This window comes from Euprymna scolopes, chromosome 21 (assembly GCF_053919585.1).
Source record: "Euprymna scolopes isolate OS-2025 chromosome 21, ASM5391958v1, whole genome shotgun sequence".
Taxonomy (NCBI): Eukaryota; Metazoa; Mollusca; class Cephalopoda; order Sepiida; family Sepiolidae; genus Euprymna; species Euprymna scolopes.
The window spans coordinates 30,456,106-30,475,187 of NC_136502.1; the positions used below are offsets into that span (position 1 = coordinate 30,456,106).

Sequence of the window (19,082 nt, forward strand, 5' to 3'; positions counted from 1 at the left end):
GAGAAACGCCAGTACAAATTTTTGAAAATATATTTTTTATGTAATGAAATGTATGAATCAAAAATATTGTTTTACTAGTGTTTTGTTTTCTTAATTTCATTCATCCAGAGAAAGTCTTGAAATAAAGACGAAACGTTCATGAACACATAACTTGGTTTGTTCTTTTTTTATTTCTCTATTCCGTCAGATTACTATTTTCATTATTCTCACCATCGTATATATATATATATATATATATATATATATATATATATATATATATATATATATATATATATATATATATATATATATATTTGAATTCCTTGTCGCATAATAAATTTGTTTTACTGAATTTAATTCTAAATTTTCATTTATAATATTGCTCTATCTTGTATATTAAGCTTGTTTATCTAATTGAGATTGTCTTATAAATATTGATACTAATACTTATATGGACTTAAATTTTACAATGTTATACAAGCTGTAATCTGAAAGTATTTCAAAATTTCAGTTATATCTATAATATAAAGCTGAACGTCTGTGTGTGTGTCTGGTCACGAATAGGCTCCTATATGGTTGACTATTATAGAAAACTGATTACATATAAGGATAGAAGATGTATCGAGACACAGGAATCAGTATGTTTGATCTGGCAGCACGGTGGTTCATTAAAATTGTGGGGTTTGCATTTGCGCCTGGTCCACAAAGTATGGAAATAAAAAATTAAAAAAAAAAGTTTACAAGTATTTTTGATATAGATGTACATAAGAATACTTTGATAAGTATGTTTTAACTTAAATAGGGATGGTATAATAAAATTGTGGGGTCTGCGTCCGCGCCTGGCCTCTACTGAATGGAAATAGGCACAAACTTTAATAAAGACTTTTCATATCTATCTGCGTAAGTATACTTTGATAATTATGTTTCAGGTTGAAGAAAAATGGTATAATAAAATTATGTGGTGTTCGTTCGTGCCTGACCTCCATAGAATGGAAATATGTCACTAAGTTTAATAAGGTTTTTTAATATAGATCCACAGAATATTATGATAAGTGTTTCAGTGTGAACAGGTATGGTATAATAAATTATGGGGTTTATCTATTTTAGTTTTACTTTCATCATATTTTGCTTTGGTTTTGATACCCCCAAATTCAACTCAAATTTACAACCCTTCCTTTTCATAATCTATCATACTTTCATAAATCAGAGTCCATTTTCTGTAGGCTGTTTTTGAACCCAGTTCGCTAGTATATATATATTATCAGGATATGTTGAAAATAAATAAAGTGCTTAATCCTAAGGTTTGCAAGAGCTAAACTACAAATTTTTAATTTAGTACATATACATTATAATTTCTACAGATGGAGTCTGATAGTATTGACATGGAAAGGCCTTTACTGTTTAGAAAAGACCCTTAGCGTGTATCTCCAATCCTCAACGGTCCTGGACATGACCTAAAACTATATCCGATGGTGAGGCCCCAGCTTGCGGGCTTTGGGGAGTGTGGAGCCACCCTTTAATTGCCATTGCTCCCAGGTCCACTCTGACCCAGAGTGGTAGTACCTGTTAGGGTCCCAACTATGGGTTAAATAGAATCTGACTAAAAAAAAAAAATATACTCCATTAAAAATCGTTCCTCAAAATAACTAGATTCGGCATTAAATAACCTGAAAAAGGTTGATATGCTGTAAAACAAAAACAACCAACCAACCAACCAACCAATCCTCAACATCCTATGAAATAAAGGCAGTTTGAAAAAAAATGGAACGAACAGTGGTGAGGATCGTCTGTAAGCTTGTCTATATTTATTATTTGGGCTTTAAAATTTTATTTACAACTTAATATTATGGACTACGTCGGTCAATTTATGCATAAAAAGATACAAACATGAGGTGCCATTAAGGAGAGTAGAAAGTGGATCTTGGGTCTACTTTCGGCAGCAGCGTAACTTCCGTTCGCTTTATTTTATCTTTTAGTCCTCACATTCCATGAAAGATAGTTCTGACAAAGGGAGAAAAATTGCTGTTTTCTGGATCAGAATCTATTTCATCTAACACTTATTGTTGGCAAGTTTTTGACCTTGAAGTACTATTTTTTTTAGTTTCTTACAGGAAGTGGCTTCATCCCTTGTCTGGAGCAATTTTAATTAGAAAAAAAAAAAAAATTGCCGATCACACTGCTGGTTTACATTGATTTCCACAGTTTCGAAAAGAAAAATTCTATCTGGAGCTGTTTTCAAGTGATGTAAATTGATCGATTTGATATGATTTATATCTATAGAATTATTTTAAAATAATGGCTTTCATGACGTGTCAGTTCTCAAGCATCGTCATCAAATGAACCCGTGAGGTCAATATTCACTAATACCTGGTATATCATAGCCGTGGCGTGAGCATAGATAAATATCTCCAAACCCTTACCAAAATAAAAAAAATAAATAAAAAAAGTTTTAAAAAAAAATTTTTTTTTACATAGGCATCCCCACTTATCAAGGCCAAGAGGCCACTCGAGGATAAAGGTTAAAGAGTGTACAGTAGAAATTGGACAATATAGTAATCGTTAGTAATGGAAATTCGGTAAATTTGTTAACTTATATGGAACGGTGCATCAAAAACTTGTTTACATTAGACTTGAACACAACCATATTTGTAGTCAGCTGGAAAGCTGGAAAACGGAAGACAATTCCATAGGCGTACAGTTCTAAGAAAGAAGCTTTGCTCATGGAATCTACGTTTAGGTTTAGGCATAGATAAAGAGTAGGGGGAATTAGTGATAGTGTTTTCAGCTAGACGGGTGTGAGTAATTAGCAAATATGAAGACCGGTTTCAACATTTAATACAGAAATTTATTAAAGGAAGCATCAGTTTTTTATGTATGTGTGCCCTGTCATCGCATGAGAGAAGAAATGGTAAAGTTTGTTTGTGATTCTGGAATTAAACAAGAGAGTCTTTCTAGACTAAGGAAGTAATGTTCCTTAAAAAGAAATATAAGAAAAAAAAAAAAAGAAAAAGGAATTAAATTTTTATGAGAATTTAGATACATGATGCGTGCGAAGTCATGTTAGTGTTTTTACGTCTCACAAGACTGAGTCAGCAGCATTGTTTACCGGTAAAACTGAATCTTGAATTCGCTGGATTGGACTGCCAATGGACTGGACGGGTTTAATTTACACGCAGTGTCTTTATATCCCTTGGGTGGCTCCAGCGAGGCTGTCAGAAAAGATTTGAGAAATGTGTTTTTCTTCGAGCAGTGATTGGACAGAAAGTGGATACCCTTTGTCACGTGGTATGCTCTTTTTTATGTCTGCACGAAAAGACAGTTTTACTTTTTATCTCCACAGAATTTGCGTGGGTGTATACGGCAAATGTGTGTGTAACTGAAATGTTATTTATTTATTTTAATCTCTGGCGTACCGCTACAGAAAGAGTATTTAAAGTTTCCAATGGTTACTTGTCTACCCCAAATTTAAATGTGATATTCATGTTCAGCATACACGAAAACCGTAAATAGTCGTCAATAAAACGGTGAATGCTGCGGTGGGGGAAAAAATAAAAAATATACCGCCCCCCCCACCAACAAAACTTGTTCAGCATTAGAATCAACATTAACCCTTAGTCTATGAGTGCAAAATAAATAAATAAATAAAAAAAAAAATAAATAAATAAATAAAATAAAAAAATAAAAAGTAAATAAATTTAAAAAAAAAAAAAATGGAGTGACAATACGTAAAAGAAAATCTAAAATAAATTAGTAGTTCCGGGAAAATTAAAATATATATAATTATAAAACTCAAATGACCTTGTAACGATGTATGTAACCCACTTTCTGGTTTATGACATCCGATTGCACATGCGCGCATGACCTACGCACTGAAATATTAACATTATTATTTCGAAATTATTATTTAACTTGGGAAGAGTGGAGTTTAAAATAACTTAATCGTAATACAGAAATGAACGATGTACCCCCCCCCAAAAAAAACAAGCATACAGTATTAACAATTGTCTATTTAGATAATTTAAACGCGAAAAAAAAAATAAAAAAAATAAAAAAAAACAAACAAAAAAACCCAAAAGAACAATTGGGACGCTGAAATATTAACGTTATTATTTCGAAATTATTATTTAACATGGGAAGAGTGGGGTTTAAAATAACTTAAACGTAATACAGAAATGAACAAAAAAAAAAAAAAAGAAAAGAAAAAAGCAGATATATCAAAATTTGAATTTTACTATGATAAGTATTATGGTATCTGTTCAGTGCACATTTACCTATGGCCAACCACTTATAATTCAGTAACTGTAAATTTTTTTTTCAAAAATAATTAATTATAATAAGCAGAACGACTCATAGGAATCTATCTATATTCTTTTTTCATTTTAATATACTTTCATAGAAATGTTTCTGTTATGTCAAAAAAAGACTATTTTCTTTACGTCACAAGTGTCACGCTCATACATGAATTCCATAGCTAATATAACATACTGACCCAACGGGTCGCGGGTAGTCTAGTAAAATATAAAAATGGCTGTCATTTTGGAAATTCAAAAAATGGTTACTCGTTTTGTGGTCAAGAACTGAATGATCGTTTTACATAAAATTTATATGATAAAGTGAGCCCTTACTATTTTTAATAATAAAAACAAAAACATGTATTTCCAGATTGTTGACAGCAACATGGGTGGATGTAAAATCTTAATGTTCATCAAACGTAACGTCAAATTCCAAACATGTATGAAATGTGATTGTTAAAAATGAATTAGTAATATTTTCAATATACTTAAAAAAAAAAATGAGCATTTACTATTTGTTTAATAAACATCAATTAAAACAATCAAAATCCCTTAACTTTAAAAACTTTAACGAAAAATCGTTGTTTTCAAGAAACAATTTGATTTTATAAAAATTTCATTCGTCAAAAAAAAAAAAAAAAAAATGTAAAGATTCAAGGGAAATAATTCAAATGTTTTTTTTTTTTTTAGCTTATCTCCCTTGTTCCATGCACATTTCTTTTTTCAAAGTCCTACGCTTAGTGACTATTCGGCCTTTGGATAGGATCAAATCGTAGTATCTGTTTTGTTCTTTGTCTACACGGACGTATTTGTTATTTTTTCATTTTTGCCTCAATTAAGAATGCTGTTTTTTGAGAGAACTGTTTTTTCTTCCAAGTAAAAATGGACATCATGCCTAAATTTGCCTAACTGTATCATTTTTCGTATTTTCTTTCTTTCTTTTTTGATTTTAGATTTATACTAATTTCGACATAAGTATGTTATAACGTTTTCACCTGAAAGGCGTTGGTTTAAAATATCACCAATGTAAACAAGCACGTAAAGTTGTCCACTCAAATGCAGAATCCATGGTATTATTGTAACTTTTTGATTAAAAGAGTTTGTTTTACAATCCACAAAGACTTAAAAAAGTGATAAAAAATCAAATATATAATAAATAAATGTTTCCAAAGTCAAGATAAGTTACTCTTCTACCTAGATAGATAGGTTTGTAATGTTTTTACTTAATATAAAAGGTTTATTTGGCTTGAAAAACAACTAATGTCAATCTGTACACGAGCACAAAAAAAAAAAAAAAAATGACCGCGTAGCGAATACATTGCAACCATTTTTCCTTGTGCTTGTATACGAGTTGAGATTAGTTGTTTTTTGTGCTCCAGAATTTAGTTTTGTATACAGTCAGAACCATTTTCAATGCATTTTTGCCAGGAATTCAATGATGTATCTCTGCTTCTGATACATGTCTATGACAGGGGTTGGCTTCTTAGAGTCAGAGCTTCAATATTAGCAACAGAGAGATGAAACTTTCAGATCATGAATGCATAGGTTCAATCATCATAACAATGCAATTCGCAATCCCCTCTGATCTATTCATTCGGGCGGATTAAAAAATAGGAGCCATTACCTTTGAAACGTCCCCAGTATATATATACATATTGAAGGGAAAACTTGTTCCAACCTAGCATTTAGATAAAATTCCTTTTTCCATGTAAATTAGTTGAAGATGTTCAAGTATCACAAATAAAATAACATCTATAAAAAGAGATACATTTCTTCCTGCTTCTACTAGTAAGGTTTAACTCAATGGTATAGCAACTCAAGACTCTGTGGTCCCGGTTTTGAATGCTGCTATGTCTAGCCATACTGATGAGTCATAAGATGGTGAAACCCATGTTTGTAGATATATATCCCTGATAGTAGCCCCCTGCTTCAAAGTGGCACTGTGCCTTGTTTGGGGTGAAAATTGAATAATAATAAAAAAAAAAAAAAAAAAATAAAAAAAATATATGTAACCATGTATGTATTTTAATCATTTTAGAATTGAGTTAAGTTTTAATTGTTTTGTTCAGCTGAAATTACTATGTCACCCATCTCGTAAGTTACTGTCAATCACTCTCTCACATAGTATGTTGTTTGACTCTTCCGCCACTCTGTATTTTATACAGTGTTTATCACTCTCGCTTCCGTCACTTTTTCTTGGTTTATTAACGATGAAAGGTAATAAAACAAACTATAAAAGATTGGAATAGTGCAACGGTATTTCGAAATATATATTATGAGAAAAACTAGTAATTCTTTTATAATCGTCAAATGAGCATCTTTCAAAAAGTTGTTAAAAATCTTCCTCTTGTCCCTTTGTTATTATTATCTTTCTATTTCTACCAATTTTCTTTAGGTTCTTACCTTTTTCCTCTTCTTCCAAATTACTTTCTTCAAAGAAAGGCAACATTGAACGAATCAGCGAAACTATTAAATAATTCCGTAAAGTTCTGTAAAAGAATAAAAGAAATATAAAATGTGTGTGTATATATATATATATATATATATATATATATATATATATATATATATATATATATATATATATATATATATATATATATATTAAGTAAAGTGATTTTCAATTTAAAAATTTACTTAATATTGAATTAGCTCTAGGACATTTAACTATCGAGCTTATTATATATCTAAATTACAACAAGCATTTCCTGTATTTTAATTAAACTAGTAATTTCACTGTTACATTAAAATACACTTAGCTCTTTAGACTATTATTCTAATCTCCTTTAAATTATATATATATATATATATATATATATATATATATATATATATATATAGCCAGTAGAGTTTAGTTTCCTAGAAGTACATCCAATGAAACAACATGTGTCTACCAAAATAGTGCTCAATGCGTGAACAGAGCAGGTATATTAAGTTTATTTATACAAATATTAATGGCTACATATGTGCATACATGTTTCTGTAATCACCCGCTTCTGAAGTAAAGAAAAAAGGCCATTATATGTCTATGTATGTCTGTATGTGTGTATGTATATATGCACGCGTGTAGCAAAGTGTAGGCGTTTATAAGTATATTGATATATTAATATATATATGCACATGTAGGGTTTAGATAACTTTCGTGTTTTATGTTTATTCATATTTTGTTTGTTTATTTGTTTTTATTTTTATTTATTTTTATTTATTTTTTGTTTTGTTTTATTTACCTTATTTTTATTTTAACTTTATTCCTATGTAGTTTAGAGTTATTGCCTAGTTTCAGTACGTGTGTTGTAAGTAAAATAAAAGCGAACAGTATAGATTCGCTTTTGAATATATGTATTAACGTGAGTGTGTGTGTGTGGCGGTGTCTGTGTATGTGTGTGTTGTGTGTGTGTTGCATGTATGTGTGTGGATGGATGTAGATTGAAAGGCACCGGTCAGTACTTAGTGACCATAGCTAATGTTCTTAATTTACAGACTCCAAGACAAAAAACTAAATTCTCAAGTACCTTATGCCATAAAAACCAAAAGATAGGTTGGATGGGGGTAAAGGGTAATGAAAAAGATGTTTATTATCTTCAAAGACCTCACTTGTCCTCTCACCGTTTTTATGACTCCTACCCAGGTTACATTCTAACTTGACAAACGAAATAGGAAAATGTATTTGGTTGAAATATTACTTTCGATGGTAATTCTTGGCCTGAAGACGTAATCCCCCAACGCGGGTGATTACAGAAACATGTATGCACATATGTAGCCATTAATGTTTGTATGAATAAAATTAATATATATATATATATATATATATATATATATATATATATATATATATATATATATATATAATCTTTCCGTTGGGAAGATATCCAAAAATTGAGAATAATTGAATTTCAACAAGGGTCGTTGATAGTCCTCAATCGTAAGAGAGAAAGTTATATATTTAAAAAAATTTTTTTTATGTAAATACAGTCATATCTTGCTACGATGTGCAGACCATTTCAATCATATTAGATATCATCAGGCAAGAAAAATTATATATATTATTTATAAAACAGTAATCTAATATAATCTAATAATAAAAAAATAAATAAACATACAATTTGGGCGATTTTCTAAGTAAAACGAGCTTCGAGGCAAAGACGCTACTTAACTGTATTTATCGTTAAAAATATCAACAAAAAATCTATCTATTTATCTATCTACCTTTACTTCCATGCTTAACCATTTTATATACATATATATATGTGGCGGAAGTCAGGAAGCATGGCTTTGGAAATAATTTTACCCGAATACGATGTTCAGCATGTTAAAAATATACCTTTTGTTGTAAAAATCTAATGGAAAAACATCTGAAGAAGTTGGTGGGTACAAGATATTTTTATGGACACATAAATCGTAAAATTGCCTTCCCACTAATGAAACAGCTGTAATGGAAAAAAAATCCAGGAAGTAAACGAAAGTTATAAAAAAAGAAAACGTGAGTCTTTGAATTTTCCACAAAATTTTGCACTATATATATATATGTATAATAGAGTGTAATAGACAGGGTCTAAATGATCAAAGTCTCAGTAAAATATATTTAAAGGTTCTGTGCTCGGAGTATTGCAGTTATGATAAGCGCGACATGTGTAATCAACCTAGAGCTATATAAATAGAAAGGGTGAGAGATTAATAATCGTGAAATTAACATAGCAAAAGCATATTTATATGTACGATCGTTTCGGAAACGATATCCTTTTATTCATTCGATATTTAAATTTTTAGATTTTTTACATATAAATATGATTTTGTTATGTTTCCTCCTATGAAAACTTGATTGATAATTTCACAATTATTAACCCCTCACCCTTTCTAATATATATATATATATATATATATATATATATATATATGTATATATTATTGTTCGAACAATAAATTTGATTGTAAATTTCAACTTACAGTTTTAACTTCTTTTCTCTCATAATAAGCTCTACTCTCTATTATTTGTGTATTGAGCTTTTTTATTTGGTTGAGATTAAAATATCTATATATAAATACTGGTATTTATATTAGATTAAAGTTTACCATTGCTTATATCAGGTAAACATTGCATCTCTTTTGATTTCATTATTTTATTTCTCTTGAAGCAAGCAAACAGGTAGACCGCCAGGAAGTTTGATTTTCACAATTAGTAATGACTAAAGGTTCAGGTTTAAAACTTGATATCGATGTGTTAACCATGTAAAGCTACACTGACGAGTCTTTAAAAAACGAAACACGTTCCTGTGGATAACATATAATTGGATTTGAACAGAATAACTTCTGTAATTCCTGAAAAGCCTCAAAGTTATATAATATAATTTGCTAATTATTGCAAAACATTTTCACATTTCTGGCGAAGTTGCCATAGGAAAGGAATAAAAATGCTTTAAAAATGGACTTTTTCTGTAAATTTTTGTTCTAATTGATGAATTTATTAAGATAAAAAAGTAGAAATTGAGCAGTTTTTTTTGATTTGAATTAAAATGATTATGCAAAAAGTAATTAATCACAATTCAGAAAAATCTATGTACATATATTAGTGATGCGACAATTCCAATAGATTTCACAATTCCGATGCAATTATCGATTCTTTACTAAATTCCCGATTCCAATACAATTATCGATTCTTTATGAACCTCTCAATATTTAACTATAAAATGATTATTTTGTCCTGACTACTGTGAAAACACATCTTAAATGTGGCTATATTTTCTCAAATGTAAAAACGCATCTTAAATGTGGCTATATTTTCTCAAATGTAAAAACGCATTTGTGGGGGGGGTGATCTAGAGATTTTAGTTTTGCTGGAATTCATTTATGATTTTATTATTACTATCGTCAGTGGAAAATTTTGTTTTAAACAAAATCAAATAAAAAAGATAATTACAGGAATAGGTTTTGACATCAGAAAATAGGTACAAATTTTTCCGATATCGATTCCGATGCCCCCAAAATTTCCAATTTTTCTGATTCCCAGTTCCAATTACTCATCCCAACACTAATATATATATATTATATATATATTATACATTATATATATATATATATATATATATATATATATATATATATATATATATATATATATATATATATATATAATGTATAATGTATAATATATATATATTATATATATATTATACATTATATATGATATATATATATTATATATAATGTATAATATATATATATATAATATATATATTATATATATATCATAATATATATATTATATATATATTATATATATATCATAATATATATATTATATATATATTATATATATATCATAATATATATATATATATATATATTATATATATATCATAATATATATATATATATATATATATATATATATATATATATATTACTCATCCCAACACTAATATATATATATATATATATATATATATATATATATATATATATATATATATATATATATATATATATTATATTAAGAAAAAAGCAATAAACTGTAATTGAAATTTACAATTAAATTTATTTTTTCGACTGAATACTCCAAAAAACAATTTTTAAAGTCCTTATTCCGCAGAGTTTAATAGCAAGAATAGCATTCTTTGAAAATCCGCAGAATGAGGACTTTGAAAATTGCTTTTGGAGTATTCAGTCGAACATTAAATTTAATTGTAAATTTCAACTCGCAGTTTTAATTTCTTTTCTCTTATAATAAGCTATATTGTGTGTGTATTAAGGTTTTTTTTTATTTGGTTGGAATTAAAATATCTATATATAAATACTGGTATTTATATTAGATCGAAGTTTACCATTGCTCATATCAGGTAAACATTGCATCTCTCTTGATTTCAATATATATATATATATATATATATATATATATATATATATATATATATATATATATATATATATAAAATGCAAATTTTTCTCGGTAAATTGAATCTATCTATCTTTAGCCCATAAACTTCGTGATTTGCTGTATAAACATTGCCACTTTAGTTTTGTTCATATCTTTAATTATTTCTATTTAGTGTTTTATCCCTTGTTGATGAAGAGACTTTATTTAAAAAAAAAAAAAAAAAAAATTGTATCATCTCAGAAACGATTGTACACATATTGGTTGTTGATGGTGAATTCTTGGACCTAAGTCAATGATTTTCTACAAATCCGTTTAATTCATACCTTATAAATATGTGTGTGTGTGCGTGTGTGTGCTTGTTCAGATAAAATGAATACCCACTGGAAAATGCATGCCTACTGCAATCCCAACCACTGTATCATATTTACTATCGTTTAAGAAATCTTTTATCAGATATTTTACCCCTCCTCCTCCCCGCCTCAATACACAACCATTAACTTATTTATACAACTCGTGGGTTTTATGTAAAAATGTCACTAAATAAATTTACTCACTCGGCCTTTGTAGTGTTTGTCTTGACATCGTTTAAGAAAACCGATAAGTGACTCAAGTAATCCGGGTACAATATGGCCACCCGATCTGTGCTCTTGATGTTTATATGACGTATGGAAGCGAGGCTGGTGAAATATTTCATCCAGTTGATCATTGGATAACGTATCGTCAAGTCGTGGATCGTTGAGACGTTGTAGCTTTCGTGTGATGACGTCGACTTCATCTGGGGAGAAAGAGAAAGAAAGGAAATACAAAAGGGTTTTTGAAGATGCGTCCATTCAATCTGTGCATTTAATAAGGGAAATTTTTGTTATTAGTATTGTCACTAGAAAATTTTGTTTTAAACAACAATCAAATAAAAAAGATAATTACAGGAATCATTTTTGGCATCCGAAAATAGGCACAAAGACACACACTGACGGATTGTTAAAGAGTTCTCCGCATGGAAGTATAGAAAAATGTCCAAAATGCTATTTCCAAATTAAGTGTGAAAGACCAGAGAAAATGCAATTTTAAACTTAGACCTGACAGACCAAAGAAATTACTATTTCAAACTTAAGTTTGACAGACCAAAGAAAATGTTATTTTTAACTTGGGCATGAAAAATCGAAGAAAATATAATTTCAAACTTAAGCCTGATAGAACAAAGAAATTACTATTTCAAACTTAAGCCTGGCAAAAAAAAGAAAGAAAAGAAAATGTTAATTCAAACCGAGGTGTGACAGAGTGATTAACGCATGCAACCTCTTATATTTTGAAGCGTTGATGTACTTGAAATATCTCCATTCAATTTATGCGTTTAGTACTTATAATGAAATTGAAAACTTACAGACGGACAGAACCTCGTATTTAAATGCTTAGACACACTGCATATCAAATTATTAACGAGTTTACATTTTTTTAATATTTAAGGAACGAGTGAATAAAAATCCATGAAACTTTGAGAAAGTGCTTACGATACTATTCAGCTACTCCAGTCCGAAAATAAAAGTAGTTGAAGCAGTATTAGCGAAACTATGGCAAAAGATATGAATATCTGTTGATTTCAATGTGCTAAGTTATTAACGAGGTTGATAAAAAAAAAACAATATACCCATAACTTGTTTATTGAAATAATTTTCAAACATTAAATGAACTAGTAAAAATTCTTAGAACACAATAACTACATAGCAATTTCTACGTTGACATAATGAGCGATCCTTTTTTATGAATGACTTGCTAATATGCGATCCTTTTTTATGAATGACTTGCGAAAGACGTTGGTCCACAGAATTAGTCCAATTTGTGATTTTGTCAACAGTTATTCCTCGCGATACCTCTTGGAGAGCATCCCATAACTCATCTTTGCTCTTAAATTGGCGTCCACTTGAATAGAGGCGTCGCTTCATGATACTCCAAAGCTTCTCAATTGGATTCAAATCTGGTAAATTTGCAGGCCACTCCATCTTCCGTAGCCCAGAGAACCCCAGTTGTTACAAATACTCTTCGTTTTTGTTTACTGCATGTGAGGGAGCATTATCCTGCATAAACATAATGGTTCTTCTGAACATCAACCATTGCTTCTTCAGCCATGGTTCAAAGTGCTTCTTCAGAAAAGCTATGTAAGCATTTGATGTCATTTTTACGCCTTCTGAGACTCTCCAACTAAAGTACCTCCGATAATCCCACACCAAATCATTATCCCACCACCACCTTGTTGGTGCCTTAAACGCTGATGACGATGTCGTCCATCTAGGACCCATCCCTTGTTCCAGCCATCTGGGCCATCAAGAGTGACAAGCACTTCATCCATGAACAAAACTTTGGAAAAATCCGTTTTCATGTTGTCCTCTGCCCATTTCTATCAGTTGTGTATGTGATGTTGCTTTAATGGAAGCTTTTTCATGGCTTAACAAACTTTGCCACTTATTTCAGAAGGCGACATCGAGTACTTTTTGAGACATTCTTTAATCCGCCTTGGTCAAAGACTTCTTTACTGGTCTGCCCAGCGTTCTTAACAATTTCACGTTTAATTTGAAGTAGAGAAGGCGCGAAACAACTCTAGATTTACCTTTATCTTACGTACCTTTGTAGAGTCCTTAACAAAGTTCTTCACAGTTTGATGGTACCTTCCTATCATTTTCAATATTTCGAGAGTAGTTTTAACTTTTGCTAGCTGTTCTGTAATAGTACTCTTTTTAGAACTACTCAATCCACCTTTACGACCCATTTTATTGACGAAACACACTGCCTTGTTAATAATTTGATATACTCTAAATACCGTGGATTCAGCAATTATGATGGCAAGTTGGTTACACAGTGCGAAACAGTACGAAAGTTTCAGAGTACGCACAGCTCAGCATTGACAACGTTTCCAAAGCTTTTGATATGAAACAACCGGTAAGTTTCTGAAACTGGTAAAAAAAATGTTATCTCGTTAATAATTTGACACGCAATGTATATCCAAAATAAGACAAATCCATTCAAATTAATGCAGTTAAAGTGAGAGACTGATCGACCAACAGACAAAGCACCTTCTCTTATGGATGTGATGATCGATGCGGATTTGATATGCTAGGGCCTATATATATATATATATATATATATATATATATATATATATATATATATATATATATATATATATATATAACTCTTCTCTTAAGAAAGAGGAAAGGATTATACAATGCAAAATGGGCATTTCTCAATTGATTTATGGAACATGACCGGCATAAAGGCATAGGATATTTTAAACATAAATCACAGACATGCATGCATGCATATCCGATAATGCAATTTCTTTTCTTTCTTCATCCTTTTATTTTCTTTTTTTTTTTTCATTTTTTATCCTTTTATTTTTTCTTTCTTCATCCTTTTATTTTCTTTCTTTCTTCATCCTTTGTTTTTTTTTTCTTTTTCTCACATACGCTTGAGCAAATGCACTCTCATAATATATAATGTGTTGCTGTGAAATATCTCTGTAAAAACCTTGTTGGAGAACGCCAGTTGTTGTAGCCTTCTATAACAATACTTTATAAACACTACGCAATTCTTCAAACAAACTACACCTTTCTTTCTTTATCTCTCTCTCTCTCTCACCCAGGGATATGGTGGCCGTAGGATACGGTTTTTTAGGTTACGATGTGAAATATGATGATTTCCAGCATTTGTCCCGCCTTACGGTGTTGTTAATAATTTTATGTGTATTATATAAAGTACTGTATTTTATTACTAATTTTTAATGCCGTATCCTGGGACTCTACTTTTTTTTTTTACATGGAAGTCACCACTTATCAAGACCCGGAGGTCATTCGGAGATAAGAGTTATTGCATATACAGTAATCAATGGGACAATATCTTAATAATCGTTAGTAATGGAGATCTGATAAAGTGTCTTACTTAAAGGGGCGATACTTTATATATAATAATTTTATGATATGGTGTAGCGAACTAAATAATATGGTATCCGTCTAATGCACAGTTAGAGATTAATATGGATTTATAAGAATTAGTATTTAATGCAAAAAATTATCATTTTTGTCTGTTTTTAACGAGCTAAAAGGTATACTCTCTCTATATAAACTGTGCCAATCGCTCTATTGCAGATTAATAAAATATCAATATTTCACTAAATATACTTCACAAAAAAATTAGAATAGTATCATCAAAGGACTACTTTAAGGTTAGTTATTTCCAAAAATTTTATTCAAATTCATGCAACATTCACAAAGTTATAAGATTTTATTCTTTATCAAGGAATTTCCACTGTCCCAAAACTTTATTACAGGTCTCTTAAAATGTTGTTTTAGGGCAAAAATACAATGTCTAATCATGAAAACTTTTTTTTATTTTTTCTGATAAAAGAATAATGAACAAAAGTACATCCTACGTGCTAAGCCTCAAATAAATCATTTATCAACGTATCCACCCTTTTTTTTGAATAAATTTAAACAACCTTTTGCCCACTGAGGAAGTCAATTGTTTGATCTGAACATCAACCATTTTCCTCCACAAGGCATCTTTTGAAGTAAATTGCTCTCCTCCCTTTTCAATATTGACCAGAGATGTTCAATAGGGTTAAGGTCTGGAGAACACAGTGGCCAGGTCACGAAGCTCATAGATTCAAGGAAGGCTGCAATTGCTCTAGCAGAATGGGATGGTGCATTGTCATGCATAAAAATCATCTGCAAGCGACGTGACAATTGTAGGTCATTTAGCCATGCATTGCTTGTAAGCTCTCTGGCACTCAGAATGGTTCCACCAACTTATCCCCAATGATTCCCGCCCAAACATGATGCCTCCACCTCCTTGTTAGATATGAATTCTGTAATGGTCGGAGTTCCATTCGGGTTCCAAACTTTAGTCAATCCATCTGGACCGTCAAGAGTAGCGTAGACCTCATCCATAAATAGGACACGGATATTCATTTTCATGCCATTCGTTTTTACCTATGTTGTTTGTTCAATGGCGACCTTGGAAGTGGTTTGATGTTCCTTGCCATCTCATGTAACACATTGCATCGAGCCTGCCTGGATCTTGGAGCGATTCCAGCTCTTGCAAAAATGGAAATACTGGTGCTATTTGGGTTTCGGTTGACTTTCTTACGAATTTTCCAAATATTACAATCTGAAGGATTTCTCCTGGTGCCTTTATCCTTTCTGGATTTGGTATTGGAGTTGTTCACAAATAAAGCCAAGGTTCTTGGATCCCTTATCAGCTCCGTGGCTAAATCTTTAATGGACAATGCTTCTGCAAGTCCAGCAACAATTCTTTGCTTTTCAATAACCTTCAATCGCCCGTTTTTTGGCATTGTAAGAGATCTGCACTAAAGCGATGGACAATATAAATTCCTTGATAATAAATAAAATGTCATAACTTCATGAATATCGCATGGATTTGAATAAAATTTTTGGAAATAACTAATCTTGAAGCAGTCCTTTGATGATACAATTTTAATTTTTTTTTGTAACCTATATTTAGTGAAATATCGATATCCTACTAATCTGCAATAAAGTGATTGACACAGTTTTATATATATATATATATATATATATATATATATATATATATATATATATATATATATATATATATATATATATATATATGCGCGTATGTTTATTCTAGTTCTATTTTCTTCTATGACTTTGCATTTATATACAATGTCCGAAATAAGGCATTTACTTTCTATCTACAGTTACATAATTAAATATTCTGGCTGATATCTATCCCACCTTCCTTAATTATGTAGCTATTTGGGTGTGTGTGTATATATATATATAATAAAATAATTATGTTATTAAAGAGCAAAGAATAAATCTTAAGTAAAGTAGAACTTATCAAGATGAAAAAAGTTGACCACTATTAAGAGGAGACAACAATAATATTAAATGAAAGATGAGGAATAATAAGGGAAATTTAAGAGGAATTGAAGAAAAAAAAAATTCTTTAGGCCATGACATTTCGAAGTTAAATGCTTCTCATCAGAAGAGGAGAAGGTCCAGAATCATACAAAATTGCAAATATAAAAACAACTGACTTAATGACATTTAGATATGAAATGAGAATGAAGGAATAGGATAATATGGTAAATAGTAATTAAAAGTAGGCATAACATATAAGGCCAAATCGGAAGAGTAGAATATATATATATATATATATATATATATATATATATATATATAATATGAAATATAAATAAAATTTAAATGAGAAATTTGAAAACTTTAAAGTGTCGGATATGATGATAAAATCATTTTTATTTACTTATTTATTATTTTTTTTTTGTAAGTCCGATATTTCGCTAATAGATAGCCTCATCAGGGCTATCTGTTAGCGAAATATCGGACTTACAAAAAAAAATAAAGTAAATAAAAATGATTTTATCATTATATCCTACACTTTAAAGTTTTCAAATTTCCCAATTAAATTTAAAGTGTGTGACCATCTTTTACTTTAAATTCCGCTCGAAACTGGAGTATAACACACGTGAAATCACCGGAACAACACGTACATTCTCTTCTTTTCGCCATAACACCAAAATGAAGAAAAAGAAAAAAAAATTAATGGACCGGACCTTCTACCCTGATGAAGCTATCTATTAGCGAAATATTGGACTTACAAAAAAAAATAAATAAATAAATAAAATAAGTAAATAAAAATGATTTTATCATTCTATCGGACACTTCAAAGTTTTCAAATTTCTCATTTAAATTATATATATATATATATATATATATATATATATATATATATATATAGGCCACTTTGAAATAATTGGGATCATTAAAGAAGAGCAAAGGCCATGATAAGTGGCGATGCCTATGTAAAAAAAAAAAAAAAAAAAAATAGAAGGAAAAATAATCAATAGCAAACAATAAATAGGTGATGGAAATACTTAAATAGATAAAAAAAAATATATAAATATTACCTAGATATTATTTATATAAGAAAATCAAATTTCACATAGGTACGAAATTGAGAATTACAGTCAGAGTTTGATTTTTTTTATTTTTATTTTTTTACTTAGAGTTGGATACTCTTCCAAGACAGAAATCCAAAAGGCGCCAATGAACGGGGTCACCATGATTAAGAAATTAAATATTTTTATTGAAGAAAATTAAATGAACTGGCTTCTAGCTATCATCTCTTCGTGGCACGCCAGTAATCATTGCATGATACACTGTTGTGCCATGGCACAGTGGTTGGGAACCACTGTTTTAATATATAAATACAAACTTTGTAGAAGACATTTTGTTTTTAATTATAAGAACAAACATTATATGTCAAAGATATGATAAAGATAAGACTAGGAAGAAGAAAAAAAGATAAAATATAACACAAAAATAAGGAAGATCAATTAAGATTTAAAGACCACAGCAAATGCGGGGGGGGGGGAAAGAAGGGAGAAATAAGAGGAACAGTTATTTTCAATCGATACCAGTTGATCTTGATTTTCACACACACACACATATGCCATTCTGTAAGCAAACAAAAAACCAAGTTGTTCGGCTTTTCGTCAGGAAGAATTTTTTTTTAATGTAGGGTGCGCTTTTTTTTTAATTTATTTATTTACAAAAGTTTTAAATAAAACTTTTTAATAAATAAACGAAGGATAATTATCTTAAAGTGTAATAGTTATATTATCTTTCGGTAGACATTGTAATTTTTAAATGAGAATAAAAGCTATAATTTATCTGGAAAAGATTTCAGAATTAATATTACATGAAAGGCAAGGCAAGTAAGTTTTTATATATCTAATTTGCATTTTTATATATCTGACTTGCAAGGTGAATGCTTTTTTTTTTATTGTCTTATACCGTATATCTTTAATAATTTATCTTATAAACATCTCTTATTTCTTATGCCCGGTTTATGTAAGACATTTATTTATAGTGAAAAAAAGA

General features: G+C 29.8%; 1 protein-coding gene across 7 annotated transcripts in view; it reads right to left on the bottom strand.

Annotated features, from left to right (window-relative positions):
• LOC145242090 (endothelin-converting enzyme homolog) overlaps positions 1 to 19,082 on the bottom strand; it is a 955,595-nt gene that overhangs the window by 47,163 nt on the left and 889,350 nt on the right. For all 7 annotated transcript variants that reach the window (XM_080105007.1, XM_080105006.1, XM_080105005.1 and 4 more), the window contains 2 exons: positions 11,700 to 11,920; positions 6,678 to 6,763 (listed from right to left, as the gene is read on the bottom strand). In XM_080105007.1, coding sequence (XP_079961133.1) covers positions 6,678 to 6,763; positions 11,700 to 11,920 — 307 coding nt within the window. The remainder of the gene's footprint in view (positions 1 to 6,677; positions 6,764 to 11,699; positions 11,921 to 19,082) is intronic.